Here is a 19,818-nt window from a genome sequence, read left to right on the forward strand (position 1 = left end):
AGACTTTAACTGTTTCTGGCCTCATCTCTTAAAATCCCTAACTCAATTTAAAAGTGTCCAACACCCAAGGTCCAACCTTTGCTGCCCAAAAAAGCGCAGATACCGTTCCAAACGGTAAGGAGACTCTAACTCCTAGCTTAATTCCAGGATGCCCTGTACCCCACAGTTAAGCCACACTGAACTATCCCTCTTCGCCGAGAGGTCAATGTCGCGCGTCCACGACAAGGAGGGAGCGTAACCTCCGGGCTCTGCGCTTCCTAGCAGACTCGAACTGCCGTTCTAGAATAATTTATAATACTTTGAAACAACAATCAACACCCGAAACAAGTGTATAACTGAGGCAGGTGCAACCTAGTGGTCAATTTGACCGCTCAGGTCCACTCTTATGACCAAATTTGGACTCTAACCAACAAAATAACCAATTCCCTACCAAACTACTTGAGACTCTAACTCAATTTCTTTGGGACTTCAACCCAGTATTTAAACTTTTCTTATCAGACTCTTAACTACTTTCATTTCTTCTTAGCAGAACTCTAACTGCATCAACTCATGAGATTTTCATCAAAATCAAAACAGACATCCACCAGTAACTTCAGTGAGTGGACTTAAATTTTATCATGTCCAATTTGGCACACTTTGGAAATAATTCAACAGGTAGTGCCTTACCTTTTGGATAAGCCGGCTTATGCCCACTCACTTCAACCACTGGAATTCATGTCTGCCCGTCTGACCACCTCGGACCACCGCTCACACCTCCACTTTTCTCCCTTACTCAACCACCGGACGAAGCCCCCAAATGTTAAGATTCAAAAATTGAGGAAGGGTACAAGAGGTGATCGAAAAATAACCACACTGGTCCGGCCGGGTGAAGTCAAACGAAGATTTTAATTCACACGTGGGAAGATCACTGAAAACAGCAATTGATCTTCGACTTACTAAGGCACAAACAATTATTTTATAACATCAGGGTTTGTTTACTGACGCCCCTTCATGCGTCACAGATACATTTTATACATACGTCAAATCAACACCACAATGACCTTTTACACAGAACATCATCGTCTATTTTCATGGCTGGCACTTCCTGTGTACCTTTCAGTTCTTATCCTATTCCTCTTTCTTGCCGAGACACCAAGAAACGGTTCCTCTTTTACCAAGACAATTTTGCAGTTACAGCCAAACATCCTCTAAATAAATCTAATTTAAAGTGTGTGTGTCACGACCTCACTCAGCCTCGATGTCACCTCTCGCACTTCTGACCTTTTACCAGACCAGAGGCTCACTGAGACTATGTGTATGTCTTCTACTAAATAAATGTTTTAATCAAGAACCTCTAATAAACCTTAATATAAAATGACCTGATATAAGTGTTTTGTAAGCATGTATTGCAATTCCTTCTATGTTCTAGTTTTCCCTCAGCATGTATCACCTGAACAGTCACGTCAGTGAGGCTTACGACCTTTAAAGAACCTGAACATCAACTCAAATAAGCACAGATATGCAATATGTATAAAATAGTTATAACTGCACCTGAAATACAAAGTTAACATCATCATAAACATCTTAAGGCCATCTTAAAGCTATCTGTTACATTGTTAAAGCAATGATCATACTGCAGATTATATTATGCTGGTCAAATACTCTTCTGTTCATCCCCACATTACTTATCCTGAAGCACAGAGTTGTGACTGCCATGTTGTCTAGTTGACTGAGCATTAGGCTGAAATACAGCTGAAGTATTTGAGAGTTTCCTGTTCCTGTGCAGAGTTAGAGTCACTGTAACCTCAGTCTATAAACAACCACAGCTGGAGTTTATATCACCCTTTCCCTTTCATTACTTACTGTATTTACTCGTCTCAAGAACAGGCTGTAAGTGAAGATTCACATTTTTTTAAAGATGAAGTTACAGTTTTACTCTAAAGAATACATGGAAAAACTGATTTAAGCCACTATGACACAACCAATTAGTTATTTAATTTTGAGAGCCCATTTTTAGGTTTTGAGCTGTGGACATGAAGCGTAAATGGAGAGTTCAAAATGGTGACTTCTCTGACTTTCTAATGCCAGCTAATGCTAACAAGCTTGCTTGGAAAGTGGAATTTGTGAATTGTAACCATAATAGGGCAATAATTGAACTATAATACCGGTGCAGAGACTTTCTGATTGGGCTGATATAATTAACTATGCTGCATTTTTAACCAAATATCATTATTGCAGATAATTAATTGATTTTTGAAATTCTGGGAGTCTATGAGGTTTATCCTACTTTTGGAGCCAGCCTTAATCAACTGCAGTTTGCTAACCCACACATGGAGAAATATGTAAAATTCACACAGAAAGGAACCAAGCGGTGGAATCAAACTCGGGACCTTCTTGCTGTGAGACAACAGTTGTAATCATTGAGGCAACACTGTGACACTGTGATGAGCACTGTTAGCTCTCCAGGTTTCTTGAAGGACATCCAAGCATCTTGTGATTATAGTAAGTTGATAGCTCTGTGGCTGGGAATCACATGTTTAATGCCAGTGAGTACATATTAGCATGTGTATGCTAACTTGTTTTGATAAATAATACAAGTTCACTGAATGTTATTTCATGTAAAGTGCTTTGAGTCTCAGCTAACATGTTTAAGTTCATGTTCTTTGTTAATTTAGTTAATTTAATTTTACAAAAAACAAAACAAAACAAAATCTCAAGGTAACAGGACCTTCAAAAGGACCTAGACGCCCGTATGTGAGAGTGGACCCAAATGCCAATTAAAACGGCACAGCGATAAGGTTTCTCCGAAGCTTTAATTTTTCTAAACACAAAGATAAGCAATGATATGGCGTGGGTGCTTGGTGGGGAGTCTTAATGTGGCGATACTGTAACAGAGGGAAATTAAGGTTAGGATCTGGGTGTGGAGAACAGTAACTGGTGAGAAAGTGAGTATTGAATTTGTGGCTTACTTTGCAGCTGGGTTGCGCAAGGTCCAGGCGGGGGTAGTCAGGTGAGCATCCAATTGGTGTATGCATGAAAGAGGTTCCAACATTGTTTTTTTTCCTGTGATCTAGAGAAGGCAGAAGGCAGGACAGGCATGTGAGAGTAGCAGGATATTTGAGTTCATGAAGCGAGTAAAAGGGAGAAGTTGCAGGTGGATGATCCCTTGATGAGATTACTATAGGGACACAAAAGCCAAGGTAAGTTGAGAACATTGATGAGAAAACATGAACCCATGAGGCCTGTTACCAACATGAGGTAGGTGACAAACTGGAAGCAAATGGCTGGCAACGTCTCGTGAATGCTGCCAACCGTGAGAGTTTATTCAGTCTTTTGAATAAACTTAATAGTAGAACCACCAATTCTTATCTTGGAACAAATATAAAGGGAAATTTCTAATGAGTGCTAATGTTAACTTCTTTGAACTGTAATGTTCCAAATTCACAAAAGTCTATCCAATTAACTGAATAAAAATACTGTTTGTGCCAGTTTATGCAACACATGGAGACATGTATTTATTGCACTCAATGCATATATACTGTATCTCCATGTCCATTTGTGGCAATACGCATTGCAGCTTTTATTTGTGTTGCTGTTTGACCTAGAAGAGAATTTAGATCAGGGAACATTTTCTATTATGGTTGAATTTCTAGATTGCAGCTAGGATTAAAAGTTCTAAATAAAACTTGATGCCTCATTTCTTGGTCAAGAAAGCCATTCATTTTTAATTTTTTTTCCAATTCATATTTCTCCTCTTGCTGGCTGCTGGCAGGCTTGTATTGGAGCTCATATAATCAGTCACACTTGTCTTCTAACTGACCATCAGACTCTGATTAGACGGTCCTGCTACAGCTCATCTGGCTGAGCAGGTGCCCCATGTACTGAAGGCTCGAGTCCTCACTGCGAGTACCTGGGTTTGAGTCCAGACCATTTCCTGTGTGTCATTCCCCCTCACTCTCTCCTCCTGCCTATTGTCAGCACTGTCATGTCCAATAAAGGCAAAAATGCACATGTTCTGAAAACTCTTGATCATCTTCCTGTTTTCTAAAATTCTCGCTCGTCTTTGGTTTGCAATACAACAAACACAGATATTCTAAATTCTTTCTAATGTCAACATTGGATGAAACAAATTAATTAATAGAACTTCATCTCTTCATTTGTTTACTAGGTTTTGCTTGAGCAGTGCTTGTGTACTGATAAATTCTAAACACATAAATGGGACAGTAGCAGCAACACAAACAGTTTGCATCTATTCAAGTTGCCAAACTTTTTTCTTTCTTTTATTTTACAGTTTCTTCTGCTCTTCAATCTCTCAGGTTAATTCACCTGCCTGATTAGAAAAGTGGTTTCATGCTCCCGCAAGTATCATAGCAGATCTGTTTCCAACCCTGTTTATAACAGAGACCAGTTTCCTTGCAACAGGCTCAAAGTTCGTGAGGAAGATTTTACACACACACACACACACACACACACACACACACACACACACACACACACACACGCACACACTGGATGTCTGGTTTCACTAATGCTGAGTTTCACTAACTCAGTAATGATTTACTAACTCAGACTGTAGGTTCTTTTCAGGTGAGAGCCACTTCATGCAACAGGTATGTTGTATTTTATATCTTATTTTTAATGTCTAAGTTATATCTTACTGACTTTCTCATCTTACTAAAATACCATCTTATACAAAATACATCGAATACATCTTACAGTACAGCATAGCAGGTCTACATTTAGAGGATTTACATTGAGGTACACATTATAACTTCGAAGTTATTTCTGGAGGAAAAGCTGAAACTTTCTGCATTTCAGGGGACTGGATAATTGTTGTCTGATCAATATTTATCAAATAAATAAGTGTTTAATATCTGGTTTTGCATGTTTCATTTACAAATATTACAACTATGACCTAGTATCAGAAAATGGCAATGAAAAGTTGTACTAAACATAGTTTTAGTTTATCGTACAGTATTCTACATCTGACAATATTCACACAATTTAAATTCACAATGGAACAATGAACTGAAGGTATTTGTGTGTCCATCAAAGAAACCTCAAGGACATTTGAATTGAATGTGAAAGTATGAACCTGACTCAGCCATGTTTTATTGTTTTATTAGTAACTTGTTTGTTGTATTATTTTTTCCCCATTTTCAGAGCATAAATCATCAGATGGCTGGATTTTCCCTTTATTGTCTCAGAAACTGTTTTCTGGTTTTCCCTCTTCTTGTACATTTTTGTAAGTACCTTCACATATAAGGTCACAGTAATTATTTGTGTGTATGTGTTTATAAAATTTATGGCTCAAATTGCCATGTTTAATGTTTAGTTTTTTGTTTTAATTTGTCAATATTTTTATGTTATCTCTCAGTGTTCTTATTGATTCTTAAAAGCTGTAACCTAGTAGTTATACCTTTGACTAATGTGACTAGATTATAAATTCTAACCGAATCTGTAATTTGATCGTTACATTATAATTCGCAATACAAAAATGTAGAGGTTGAATATTTTAGGGGAAGTAAGACATTTGTTATGAAATATTATTTAACAAAGAAAAAGAAGATCTCTCGATTGAGGTTCAGCGGGATTTCTTAGAAGTTCTCATTCATAAAGAAATTAATAAACTGATCTTTTTATCTCAGGTCAGTCTCGGTTAATTGGTCCAACTCAGCCAATTATTGCAACAGCTGGGAAAGACATCACTTTGCCATGTCACCTGGTACCTGGAGAAAATGTTGCTGTGATGACTTCGGAGTGGACAAGACCCGACCTGGACCCCAGATTTGTGTTTCTGTGGCGTGCAGGTCAGGACCTCATAAATATGAAAAATCCGTCCTACATAGGTCGATCATCATTGTTCACTGATGAGCTGAAACATGGAAACATTTCACTGAAACTATCCAAAGTAAAACCTGCAGACCAGGGCAGATACAGATGTTACATCCCAGAGAAGGATGAAGAAGTTTTTATTGATCTTGTGGTCGGTAAGTGGATGAATTATATATGTTATGTGTGCACAGAGCAGTTTGGACTAGTATTTGCAATAATGCCGTGATTCAGCCAGTGAGTTGCACCAGCTGGGAAACTGCAGTCTGTATCAGATTCAAATATTACCATTGCATTTTTAGTGATTTGCATTACTGATCAGCATTTTAAATTGTACATTTCATCCAGCATCAGGTGCTGTCTCCTCACCTGTCATCAGCTTAGCAAACCTTGATAAAGCCATCAGTGGAGTGGTGTTACAGTGTGAGTCTGCAGGCTGGTATCCAGAGCCTGAGCTGCTGTGGTTGGACGGTGAGGGAAACCTCCTCTCTGCTGGACCTACAGAGACCCTCAGAGGTCCTGATGACCTCTATACTGTCAGCAGCAGAGTGACTGTGGAGAAGAGACACAGCAACAAGATCACCTGCAGAGTCCAACAGAGGAACACCAACCAGAGCAGAGAGACACACATACATGTTCCAGGTAAATCTAGTTTATAAAATGTATGATATGCTCGATTTTGGTTTGAATGAACCAGAATCTTTTAAAATAACATGTAATTCTGTTTTTATTGTTTCAGATGAATACTTCCAGCTCAACTCCAGTTCTGCTGCTCCCATCATCATTGGTGTGGTTGTTAGTTTGGCTCTAAGCATCATCTTGATTTTAATTGGAGTTTTTTTCATCTGGAGACGAAACAAAACAAGTAAGACACAAATTAATTTACCATCTTGTCAAAATTATTATCTAAAGTTTTGCCTACAGGGGTTAAAGCAACACACATGCAAAGTTATAAACCTCTTTGTGTTGCATTAAAAAGAAAACATACAGCATATTTAATTAATTCATATTAAAATGAGATGATAAATGATGTGTTACCATTCTAAAGCCCAGGACGACATCATGTTGACTTTCTTGTCTAAACGTTTAACAGATGTCTGGAAACCTCACTGCTTACGAAAAAAACAAGAAACAACAAAAACTGAACCGGACCAAGAGCAGGAGACGCTCATGACACAGGACATCGAGCCAGTGAGTGATATGACAGAAACAGACAAGACAACAAAACCTGTAGGAAAAACAGTATGAGAGATTTCATGACTGTGGGGAAAAAATGTTTATAAACAAAATATACAACTTTTTAAAGAAAAGAAAGAGACAACTTTACTGACAATGAAATGAAAATAAAAGAGTTAAAAATCGTCAGAGGAATAATGTGACGGGAAATATATAGTTGCCGTCTTCTGCTGTATGAATAGATGGTATTTTTCTGCTATCCTAATATTCAAATATTTTTTTCTGTCATGTTTTCATTTTACAGAACATTATGTAACAACCTAAATTATTCTGTTCATGTCTTCTCTCAGTCTGGAGGCTCATCAGCTCTCAAAAAACATCAGCAACTGATGGAGAAAAACATGAAAGAGGAGGAATCCAGTAAAACAGAGGTTAGCAAAAGTTTGTTAAACACATTTATGCTTCTTGTTTGTGTAAAATATTTTTATACTTTTTATAATCCTGAGGGAGCAGTTTACAGGTCATTGATGAGGTTAAGATTATGAAATAGAAAGAACAAAAAAGTTTAGGTTATTTGGAACATTTGCATTTTAATTTGTAATCTGCAAACTGAACTGAAACTTTGATAAAGTGACAAAAGCACAGACACCAGATTATCAATTATTTTGTTTTTATATTTATATAAACTGTACATGAACACATGCGTGTTTCTTTTACCATAAAGATATTTATAGAAACACAAATCTTCAGCTTGCTCTCATATTCAGTGACATTATTGGAGTTCAGGGTCAGTCAGAGGTCAGATTTCCTGTTTGAGCTCTTTAAGGAAGAGAGATTTGAAAGCAAACAGAAAATGTGTGAACAGTTTTGGAGACGTGTTCAGACTGTTATGTTTGACAGTCCAGATAGTTTTGTTCAGGCTGAACCTTTGTGTTGATCTGTTTGTCTGTTAGTGTGAGAAAAACCAACATGCAGCTGAGGAGAAGCTGAAGGAGGAACATCATCACCTGCAGAAGAAACATGCAGAGATCAGCAACATGAAGAAAGAAGTAAACACACACAGACTGTTGTTTTGAACACTTCAGCACAAACACACATTCATTTACTGGGATCTCGCTCTGTCCTCAACCATAAACAAACAAACATGCAGCACATTTACATTTATTATTTATTCTATTGGCTTTTTAATGGCAGGAAAGGAAACAAGGACCCAAACTGAGTGTGTAAAAACAGATTTCTCTTACAAACACAGACAAAGACTCACATCCACACAATAAGAGACAGCGGAGACGGAAATTCAAGGTTTCCTGCAAAAACCTCTGAAATCATTCAGCAATCACAGAACAGAAGTTAAAGCCAAACAGCCGAACATTACAGAGACTTTCAGGACTCTTATTTCCTCGTCTCACAGTTCACACTGAAAAAAAATATGTATATACTTTTTAAACAAAAGTGCAAACTCCTGAAAGGAAACAAAAATACTTTGATGATTTTGTACAAAGTGTTTTGGTCAGACTAGTTTCCTCTGACTTCAGTCTCTGCTGTCTGTGATCAGGAGGAAAACCAGGAAGCTGACAAGATGTTGGAAGATGATAAAAAACAGGATTTCCAGCAGCAGGAGGCAAAACAACCAGATGTCACAGAAGTGGAGAGGCCCCTGAAAACCCCAGAGCATGAGACCCCCAAAAGGACAAACATTAACACATTTGTGGCCACGAATCAGACAAGAGCAAAAGAGAGCGCTGGATGGAGACACCCAGCAGGCACAGAGCAGAAGCCCCAGGAGTCTGTGGTTACGAGCTCACAGGCTCAGCCAGCAGCCGACTGCACCACAGCAGACCGACCTCTGAGCCCAGAGACCCAGGATCCAAGGGCCTCCCACACCCCAACAGGGGCCCATCAGAGCCAGGGGGGCCAAACCCGACCAAGCAGCTGCCAGGTACTTTTGAGATCGACTCAAATTTTGATAAAGTTTACAAAAACATTGAAACCAGATTTTAAATGATATAATTTTTATATTCTATCTACACTGTACAAGAACACATGCATATTTCTTTTACCATAAAGATATTCTCAGAAATAGAAGTGTTCAGCATGCTCTCATATTCACTGCATTAGGAAGGTGGATCTACATCTTAAACTGGCTGTGAATGTGGAGACCTTAAAGCAGAGACTTTTTCAACAAAGTAACTCAAAAAGTTCTCACAAAGTGCAGACGAGGCCTCCACAGGAACAGAGTCACAGGGTTTATCACAGAATGCAAAATAAAAAGAAGTTAAAGCCAAAAACCTGAAAATGCCAGTAACCTTTAGAACTCTGATTTCCACGTCTTACAGTTCAAAGTAAAAAAAAAAAAAATGCAGACAAAAATAAAGTTTGATTTTTTTAATCTTAACTATTTAACTCTTAATAAACAAGATATCATAAATGTATATTTTTATTATAGCACAAAGTTATGACAGGTAACAGAAATACTTTGGTGATTTTGAACAAACTGTTTTGGTCAGACTAGTTACTCTGACATCAGTTTGTACTGTCTGTGATCAGGAGGAAAAACAGGAAGCTGACAAAAAGTTGAAGGAGGAGAAAAAACAGGATTTCCAGCAGGAGGAGAAAAAAACACCCACTAAGGAATTTTGGAAACAGGTAAATACAGACAGACAAACACAGGTTTTCAACACTTCACTGACTTATAGTCATTCATGGGTCTAGAATTAAAAACTGCAGATTATGAACATTTCATTAAGAAGGAATTTGAAACTTCAGTTATTTCTATGATTCATATTATAACATTGAGTCTCAGCATTGTGTCATGTCTATAACTTAATTTGTTCATTTTTGTTGTTTAACCATTTTTTTTTCCATTTTTAAAATATTTTAACTCCATTTAGGAGTTTATTTCTCGTATTTGGAACATTTGCATTTGTAATCTGAAAACTGGACTGAAACTTTGATAAAGTTACAAAAACACAGACACCAGATTATCAATTATTTTATTTTTATATTCTATATAAACTGTGCATGAACACATGCATGTTTCTTTTACCATAAAGATATTTATAGAAACACAAATCTTCAGCTTGCTCTCATATTCAGTGACATTATTGGAGTTCAGGGTCAGTCAGAGGTCAGATTTCCTGTTTGAGCTCTTTAAGGAAGAGAGATTTGAAAGCAAACAGAAAATGTGTGAACAGTTTTGGAGACGTGTTCAGACTGTTATGTTTGACAGTCCAGATAGTTTTGTTCAGGCTGAACCTTTGTGTCGATCTGTTTGTCTGTTAGTTGGAGAAAAACCAACATGCAGCTGAGGAGAAGCTGAAGGAGGAACATCATCACCTGCAGAAGAAACATGCAGAGATCAGCAACATGAAGAAAGAAGTAAACACACACACAGACTGTTGTTTTGAACACTTCAGCACAAACACACATTCATTTACTGGGAACTCGCTCTGTCCTCAACCACAAACAAACAAACATGCAGCACATTTACATTTATTATTTATTCTATTGGCTTTTTAATGGCAGGAAAGGAAACAAGGACCCAAACTGAGTGTGTAAAAACAGATTTGTATTACAAACACAGACAAAGACTCACATCCACACAATAAGAGACAGCGGAGACAGAAATTCAAGGTTTGCTGCAAAAACCTCTGAAATCATTCAGCAATCACAGAACAGAAGTTAAAGCCAAACAACCTGAACATCTCAGAGACTTTCAGGACTCTTATTTCCTCGTCTCACAGTTCACACAGAAAAAAATATGAAGACACAAGTTTTTAATTCTTTGTAAATCTCCCCTTTTTAATAAACACAACATCATGAAATATATTTATTTGTATTAAAGCACAAAGTTTTGAAAGGAAACAAAGTGCGATCATTTTTAAAAAACTGTTTTGGTCAGACTAGTTTCCTCTGACGTCAGTTTCTACTGTCTGTGATCAGGAGAAAAAACAGGAAGCTGACGCAAAGTTGAAGAAGGATCCATCCATCCATCCATCCTCATCCGCTTTATCCGAGGCCGGGTCGCGGGGGCAGCAGCCTAAGCAAAGAGGCCCAGACCTCCCTCTCCAGCTTATCCGGGGGAACACCAAGGCTGACACAAAGTTGAAGAAGGATGAAAAACAGAATTTCCATCAGGAGATAAAACAACTAAACGTCAAAGAACATGTGAAAGAGGTAAATACAGACAGACAAACACTTCACTGACTTACAGTCATTCATGGGACTAGAGCTAAAATCTGGATCATGAACATCTCACTGAGAAAGAATGAAAATGTTTACTTACTTCTGTGATTCATATTAAGACCAACAATATATTTGTGTGTCTTAGCATTAACTCACTTCACTGAATTCTTTCTTATAAACATAGTTTCTTAGCTATTTATTTAACGTTTATTAAATATTTTAGCAACTTTTAGCAAACACATTTTCTAACAAGCTCCAACTATTTTACATCATCATCTGTCACACACTAATCTGGATTTTTTTTTGTCTCTCTCTCAGCAACAGTCAAACAAACCTAACACACCACAGAGAGGTGACATTATTTTAGACGAGGTCGACAGACATGGTCACTATATCTGTCTGAAAAACACTTCCAGTGAGGTACTGCTGCTTGCATGCTGGTGAACAATGAGTACTACCTAAACACAAACAACATGTTTTGTGTTTTTTTCCAGAAATATTTGTGAAACAAGGTCGTTTTCACTTGTAGATACAACACAAAGATGGAAATGACACACTTTTATTTATAAACACAACATTTATGAAGTCAACTTCATCACTGCCCCCCCCTTTTTTCATTCTCTTTTATAGGATATATTGATGGCAGGTTGGAAGTTAAAACTACAGAGCGGCGACCGAACCTCCACATACACATTTAAAGAAAACTTTACACTGAAAGCTAAAGAGGAACTCACTGTGAGTCTCTGTGTTACTAGATTCTTCTTTTAGTCTCTCTTATTATTACTTTTCACTTGGACATCTGTGACCTTTTTATCGGCTACATTTACAGGTACGGGGAGACGGTGGCAGGAACCCATATCCTGACAATGCTCAAGTGATGTGGTTGGGCATGATCATATGGGATTCTCCAGACAAGCTAAAGATCGACCTCATCAGCAGCACTGGAGAGCGCCACAGGCTAAAGTGATACTAAAAAAACGATTACATCATGTAAACTCATCAGGACTCTTTTGATGAATAAAAGAAAAAAAAGAGCAATATTACATTTTATATATTTCATATAATTTTAAGTCAGTGTAACAGTGTTTTTTATTAAATTAACAATATGTAAATAAACAAGGTGATCTTCAATATCAGAATCAATAGATCTTCATTATTCTTTGAGGTGCAACACAAAAACAGTTTTGTTGTAAGGATGTGGATGAAGACGAAGCTTCGCTGTGTCTTTGTAAGCTGAAGATACACGAGTCAGAGCATCACAAAGATAAACTCACAAGATCTTGAGAGAAAAAAAGCATGAATATGTCATTGAGCAGTAATTATGTTGTTTTGTGTTTTACAGCCTTTAGCACAGACACGTTTTGGTATTGTATATCAGGAGGTGTTTTTGTAAGTCAGTGCTAAAAGTGAACCATGTTATTGATGTTTTAACTAACTAACATAGTTTAATATAGTTTAATTAACTAACATAGTTAATGTCATCAAGACAAAAGCACTGAATCAAAAGAAGAACAAACAGGTTGTTGTACTGCTATTTCATGAATGGCCGAGCACTTCAAGTATGTGTTATATTCTTATTCTTTTCTTGAACAAAAATATGTTCCACCAATAAGAAGACAGTCTCAAGCTTGTTCTCTTTGGATCAGATGAATCCGGATTCTCTCTGAGTGATGATTTTTCAATAAACTCATGAAAAAAAACAACTTTTGAATAACTTCACTAAACAAATTCCCTCTGTGACTGTTGATCAGTTTCTTTTATGTGTGAATGTGTTATTTGTTAAGTTGCTCTGTTTTCTAAAAAGTCCCAGCATAAGATGCAGCAACAAAGCTTCTTCTATAGCAGTGTAAATGTGCAACCCGTTCTCACTCCCAAAGCGTAACATTTTACGCTAGGTGACAAATCGTCACCATATTACGTTTTCGGCTACCCACCACGTTCCTAAATGACGACCTCGGAAAAAGAGGAAATATGAGAACCGTCTGGACTGAACCTACACATGTTCGCTCTTTTTCTTCAAATCGCTTAGAAACATGCTATTTAACATCATTAACGTCCTGGTTAAGGTCAGGAATAAGGTTATGGTCAGGGCTAGGGATAAGGTTAGGTTTAGGGCTGGAATACAGGGCTGGAACGTCTATTACCGCGGGAGCGTCATTGCACTGGATTCCAGCCATAACCCGCCGCGTACCATAAGAACGCCGAAGGTCTCCTTTCGCGTTCCTCAGGAACGCCGCGGGACGTGACAAAACGTCGACATGTTACGCCTCGGGAGTGAGAACGCTCTGAAATGTGACACACCGTAATGTGTGGTCACATTATGTGATGTTATTTTGTATATTGCACAAGTCTTCAGGTGTAGTTTTGTTAAACAAAGGCCTTAATTTTGTGTTTTTTGTTGGAGCTTCAACATGTGGTGTGTTACACTACAAGGGGGCACCTCCACACTAGTGAGATGATTTAGTGTGACACTACTGCTGGTCTTCAGATGTGGCAGAAGCGAGAGAGGAAAACATACTATGATGCTGTTTTGTCAGTACCAGGTATAATTTCTGGCTGTCCGCTTAGGGCTGTGTTACATAAACAGTCCTCAGGATGACGCAAATTTGTGTAAAGCAGTTTGTGAAGTCAGCACTTTTTGCCAGCTATGAGAGAATATATCTGCTCTAATACTTTGCCAATATTAATATTGGGAAATATCACTCAGCCTGTCTGATGACTCACTAACATCAGAGATGCTTCAATTCATCTTCACTACTATCCTTCATCAGATGCGCAAACACTGTCATCATGCTGTGAATATACACTACAGCTAAAAATTGGATTTATTTATTTTTTATATACAGGTCAGTCTCAGTTATTTGGTCCTTCTCAGCCATTTGTGGCAAGAGTTGGTGATGGCATCACATTACCATGTCCTTCTTTGGGAAGTACACTAGAAGTAAGCTGGTGAAAAAAACTAATAACTGAAAAAAGGTTTCTAACAAGTGGCGTGCTGCCATGTTCTCATTGAAGTCTTGCATCACTGATGCATCATGTCTCCCCAAAATACTGTTGATCTCTGCTTCATGTCACATGCTTAAAGAAATCCCTCAATATTCCTTATCTTCCCAAATAAGGGGAGCCATTGAGATTAGGGGTGGGTTTTGATTATCGATTTATCGATTAAAATCGATTCTACCTTGGATTCATTAAAATCCTGAATCGATTTTTAAATATAAATTTATTTTGCCCAAGATGCCAAATCTCAGGTTAAACCTCACAAAATTTCAAAAACCACAAAATAGCTAAGACAGTAAATGAGAGCAGGAACACGGATTCTGCACAAAGACGTAAACACAAAGCGCGGACCCGCCGACGAATCAGAATCAGTAAGATGTCGCCTTTCTCACCTGACGGCACGGACATGGTTGGGGCTGAAAGCCGACAGCTCGCTGATTCTGATGTTTCGGCGGGATGTTCACGCCATTTTTGCGCTGATTCTGAAGCTGTAGGTTTTATCTCTCTCTAAACAATATTGACTGAACCAGCAGCAAAAGAAGATCCAAACTAGGCTTCACATAAACATCGTCATGAATTCCCTCTAACTTTTGCTGTTTTGCTTCCACCACGACAAAAATCACACTTCACGCAGAGCTCTCTCTCTCTCTCTCAGTATACTTCAAGAACAGTTCCCCATCTAAAAATCTGTTTTCTGCATTATTTGTTTGCTTGTTATGCACAAGTCTACCGTTGTTTACAGCGCTGTGGGCCGCTGTTTTTTTTTCCTTTTACTTACTTCCGAAAAGAAAGTTTCATTTCTGCTGTTAAACACTGAACAAATTTAAGCTTTTTAAAATTATGCTAAATTGCAAAACGCTTAGCCGTGTCTCCAATAAAACCTCTGTAACTTTGCTCTGCTTCACTTCAGCAGCATCAGGTAATGTTTATATGTTGATTAATGTTTTTCTTTAGTTTTTGATCCACTGCAGAATATTTGTATAAAATCCCAGGCCAGGAAAATCACCTTCACGTTTTTCTGTGTTTTATCATCAGTTACTTTGACACAAAGGCATCTGCTGTGATGCTCACACCTTTGGCAAAGTCTTGCAAGTGTCAGCTTTCCTTTTATAGATATAAATATGTAAATGTACTGATGCATGATCTGAATTATAATATTTCTGACTGTCTGAGGCAAAATTTCCCCGATTCAAATCGAATCGAATCAGATCGAAACAGATCGAATCGGAATCAAATCGCTTCTAGAAATCAGTGACGATACCCAGCCCTAATTGAGATCACCACAGTGAAAAGAACAAAAACAGTGACAGGTAGTGAAACAGCTCTAGTCTGTCTGGAATGATATAAAAACCTGCATCTGAGATGGAAACAAAGTTAAAAATATGAAGCAATGAAAATAGAAAACAAAATGATGATATTTAGAGTAGACCTCAAAAATCCTTACAATTTGACAGCCATTCTTTTGGATTTAAGACATTTTCTTATACATGTCTGTAATTTTGTATTTCCTAGAACGCCTGATTTTAATATTTCTAGTTTCTGGTTTTTCGCTGTTTTCATGTCTGTTCCAGTCTGTGTTCTGTCTTCAGCATCTCCTATTGTTTGTATGATCTTTATTTTGTCTCCCCAGTGTGTGTCTCATGTCTGTTTTCCCTCAGTCCCAGTGACAAGCCCACATATCTTAATTGAGTTTCAGTGTGTGTTACCTCCTGTTTTATTTAGGTCTCTCATCCTGTGTGCATTGTGTTCAGTTTTGCATCCTCTGTCTCTTTATTTGTAATTAGACTTATTATAAAAATGTTCTTGTTATGCTTTTTCCTGTATACGAACTGCACATTTAGTGGAGGAAGAAACTAGAAAAATTGAATATTCTAAGAAAACAGCTCACATTTTGAAAGCACTTGCTAGCAATAAAAGCTAAAACATGTCAAAACAGTGAGGCAAATGCTGAATGTCCTTTTGTTGGCCAGATGGACAACAGAAGGAGTCATACACCCTGAAGGTGTCAGGTTTGTCTTGTGACCTCTTTCTTGTGGTAGACAGGAACAATTTTTTGGAGTAGAACAAATAATTTGTGTAAGATCTTAATGTAAAGTCGGATCATTTTGTAAATAATAGTTGTTTAGTTGTTCAAAAAATGCTGAGGGACTGTCTGTACTTTAATTTAAATAGTTGCGTAAATTTTTGCATAATTTAAAGTATGCATTTGCATTTCAAGTCATGAAAAGGTTTTCCTACTCTGATGTGTGTGTGTTTTCATGTCCATTGTGTTAATGCTGATGGAGAGTGTGTGATGAGGACCCAAATGCAGCCATGGAGCCGAACAGAAGTTTAAACAGAAAGCGAGCCTTTATTAAGGCGATGGAGCAGATACAAGGGAAGATGAAAATCCAAAACATAAACACTGGAAATAATACTAGTGAAAGTGGTGCACAGAACATGGGAACATGAAGGACACCGGGCACAGGAACAGGTGCATGACGGGAACATAACAGACACTCTGATGGTGGACAAAGTGAAACTGACACCATGTACACATGAGGGTGATGAGGGGAAGTGGAGACACGTGGGAACACAGCTGGACTTAATGCACTTAATGACAAGGAGGAGTGAAACAGAACCTGATGCATACGGGACAAGACTCTCACAATAAGAAAAGAAACAGACTAAGGCTACGTTCACACTGCAGGTCTTAGTGCTGAATTCTGATTTTTTGATTAAATCTGATTTTTTTGTCTGCTTGTTCACACAACAAATAAAATGCGACAGCAAACGCGCTCTAGTGTGAACCCTCAAAGTGTCCCAGTTGCGCAAAAGAAGACGTCACACACAACGCACTCTGTTTAGACCCAGACCAAACAGTATTGTTTGACTGATGGCCCTTAGTATAAAGACTTGTGTCGGACTTTATGTTTCCCAATTTTGCTTTAAATTCTAAAGTTATTTTGTTATTTACATATGGCCTAATAATGATCCTTATTGCTGTTTTAGAGGAGAGCTGCTTCAAAGGATAGTTGCAGATTTCTGTCAGAATCTGCAGATTATACAATACAAATAAAAAGTTCATGTTTCTCCAACGTTGTGTTCCCAACAGTTTTGCTAACATCTACACTGGATCGACAGGAAGCGTTCACAATGTTTTCTCCGGAGCTGATAATTGGCGTCTGTCTTGTGTCAGTGACGTAAAAGACGGACTTAATGCGACATGACCATTCAAACAGCAGTCGCTTTCTAAAACATCAGATATGTATCGGATTCAGTACCACATACGAAAGTGACCCAGATCGGATTTGAAATAATAATAATGGATTGCATTTATACAGCGCTTTTCGGGACCCCTCAAAGCGCTTTACAATACCACTATTCATTCACTCTCACATTTACACACTGGTGGAGGCAGCTACAGCTGTAGCCACAGCTGCTCTGGGGCAGACTGACAGAAGCGAGGCTGTCATATTGCGCCATCGGCCCCTCTGGCCATCACCAGCAGGCGGTAGGTGAAGTGTCTTGCCTAAGGACACAAGGACCGAGACTGTCCGAGCAGGGGCTCGAACCGGCAACCTTCCAATTATAAGACGAACACCCAACTCATGAGCCATGATCGCCCTGTCTTGTGACAGTGACGATCGTGCCACAGTGTCATACCATGATCGGATATGGGTCACATAGGGTCAAAAAAGTCGGATTTGATGCGCTTTCGCCTGCAGTGTGAACGTAGCCAAAGACTTAAGGCACACAAACTTTATGCTGGAAGCACACAACAGAGAGACAGAGAGACCTGGGGAGAACAACGAGAGACCAAGACAACCAGGGCGCAAAAGAGAACTGACTAAATAAACAAGTGATTAAGAACTACAAAACAAATGATTGGACTAAGAAGCAAAAGTATAAGCTAGATTTAAATGACATTATAAACTCAAAGACCATACAATAAAGTATCACCATTCAAAAGTCCCAAAAATATAAGCTGGGAAACAGGCCAAGAGATCCAAACAAATACAATATGTCAAAATGAAAAACAAAAAACAAATCAGATATGTGAGGTTGTGCTGAAAACAATGACACCAAACAAGGCAAGGTAAGCAGATTTTTCAAAGGTTAAATATAAAGGTAAAATCAAAATTAGTCAAAAAATTGCCAAATATACCTTTGACCCTAGAGGATTAAATCAATACACCCATAACAAATTATGTAAAATACTTAACAGATATTAAAAAATAATTATAACAAGAAATGCTTCGATTATTTCTTTTTTATCGTTGAAGTTTCTGATGACTACTGAAGTTTTACTACTTTCAACTGAATTTGAAATTTACGAAATTCATATAAGTCTCTTCATTTCAGCTCCTCTGTATAAAGAGCCCATATGTACCAGTCTATAGTTTTGTTGATAATAGATCTAGATCAGAGAATATTTCCTGTTATGGACAAATTTCTTGATTGCATCCAAGATAAAATAAACTTGATGTTCTGCACATAAGTGACTGCCATTTGTACAGGCCCTGGTTGCATCATGCTTGCAGTGATCTAGGAAGCCTCATTTATTTGGCAAGAAGGTCATTCAGTTTCACTATTTTTCCACATTCATATTTGTCCCATGGCTGGCTGCTCAGCCAGGTCATGTAATCGGTCTTCAAACAGACCATTAGACATTACTGCTATAACTCCAAGGCTGAGCAGCTGACCCATATAATGAAGGACACAGCAGGACTGGGTTGGAGTCTAGACTATTTCTTGTGTGCTTTTCCCCTCACCCTCTCCACCTCTGTACTGTCAGCACTGTCCTGTCCAATAACAGCAAAAGGCCTCATGTTATAAAAACTCTTGATCAAATTCCAATCTTCCTCTTTTCTAAATTTACCCCTTGTCTTTGGTCTGCAATAAAAAAAAAACAAAAAAACTATAAAAAAAAAAATTAAGAAATAATAATAATAATTCCCCAAAAATCGTCTTTTCATTTACATGCTACTTTTTCAAATAACATTACATGAATGCTATCTCTTTTGACTGAAACATTTAAGTCTTGATGTACAAACAGATCAAATGGACAGAAAACATTTAAATTGAAAATTCGGCACTGCAGCTGTACCCACCACTACAGTAAAGGCAAAAAAATGAACGGTATCTGCACAACAGAGTATGCAGAAAAACTACATAGAAAACATGATGCACTTTAGTGTAGTGGACAGAGTTGACATCTTTTTAAGTCCTCAAAACTGTTTCTCTCTTTTACTTTACAGTTTCTCCTACAATTCAGTCTCTCAAGTTTATTCACCTGCCTAAAATATTACAGAAAAAGTCATGTTATGCCCCCTGCAGCACCATAGCAGACCTAACAACAACTCCATGAGTGCTTACTCTTAAGGTGGAAAGACAGTGAAGAAACACTGTTGTTGTTCATTTGAAGCTTTATTGCAGTTCTATTTGTTTTATAACAGTGACCAGTTTCCTGGCAACATGCTCAAAGTTCATAAGGAAGATTTTCTCACACACACACACACACACACACACACACACACACACACACACACACACACACACACACACACACACACACACACACTGGATATCTGTAAGTTTCACTAACTCGGTAATGATTTATTAACTCAGACTGCATGTTCTTTTCAAATGAATGCCACATCATGC

At 38.0% G+C, this 19,818-nt stretch overlaps 1 protein-coding gene across 1 annotated transcript; it reads left to right on the forward strand.

The window, feature by feature from the left end:
* Positions 1-5,085: 5,085 nt before the first annotated feature.
* LOC147334629 (uncharacterized) lies at positions 5,086-12,839 on the forward strand. The gene is made up of 15 exons (XM_086273553.1): positions 5,086-5,224; positions 5,628-5,969; positions 6,160-6,453; positions 6,551-6,676; positions 6,905-7,002; positions 7,338-7,418; positions 7,941-8,036; positions 8,543-8,926; positions 9,535-9,633; positions 10,270-10,365; positions 10,930-10,944; positions 11,080-11,163; positions 11,491-11,592; positions 11,803-11,907; positions 12,002-12,839. Exons 1-15 carry the CDS (start codon positions 5,086-5,088, stop codon positions 12,137-12,139), a joined length of 2,199 nt encoding a protein of 732 aa, XP_086129679.1. The 3' UTR covers positions 12,140-12,839.
* The last annotated feature ends 6,979 nt before the right edge of the window (positions 12,840-19,818 follow it).

The sequence above is a fragment of the Aulonocara sp. 'chitande type north' Nkhata Bay genome, linkage group LG3 (assembly GCF_057382095.1).
Source record: "Aulonocara sp. 'chitande type north' Nkhata Bay isolate Kocher_YH1m ecotype deep benthic linkage group LG3, A_spYH_male_GT1.1, whole genome shotgun sequence".
In the NCBI taxonomy this organism is placed as follows: Eukaryota; Metazoa; Chordata; class Actinopteri; order Cichliformes; family Cichlidae; genus Aulonocara; species Aulonocara sp. 'chitande type north' Nkhata Bay.

What these genes read in the sequence shown, in the direction of transcription:
- LOC147334629 (XM_086273553.1), top strand. Translation starts at nt 5,086, where the DNA reads ATGTTTTATTGTTTTATTAGTAACTTGTTTGTTGTATTATTTTTTCCC. An exon ending in AGGAATCCAGTAAAACAGAG is followed by an intron (nt 7,419 to 7,940) that starts GTTAGCAAAAGT and finishes TTTGTCTGTTAG; the next exon opens with TGTGAGAAAAACCAACATGC. An exon ending in TCAGCAACATGAAGAAAGAA is followed by an intron (nt 8,037 to 8,542) that starts GTAAACACACAC and finishes GTCTGTGATCAG; the next exon opens with GAGGAAAACCAGGAAGCTGA.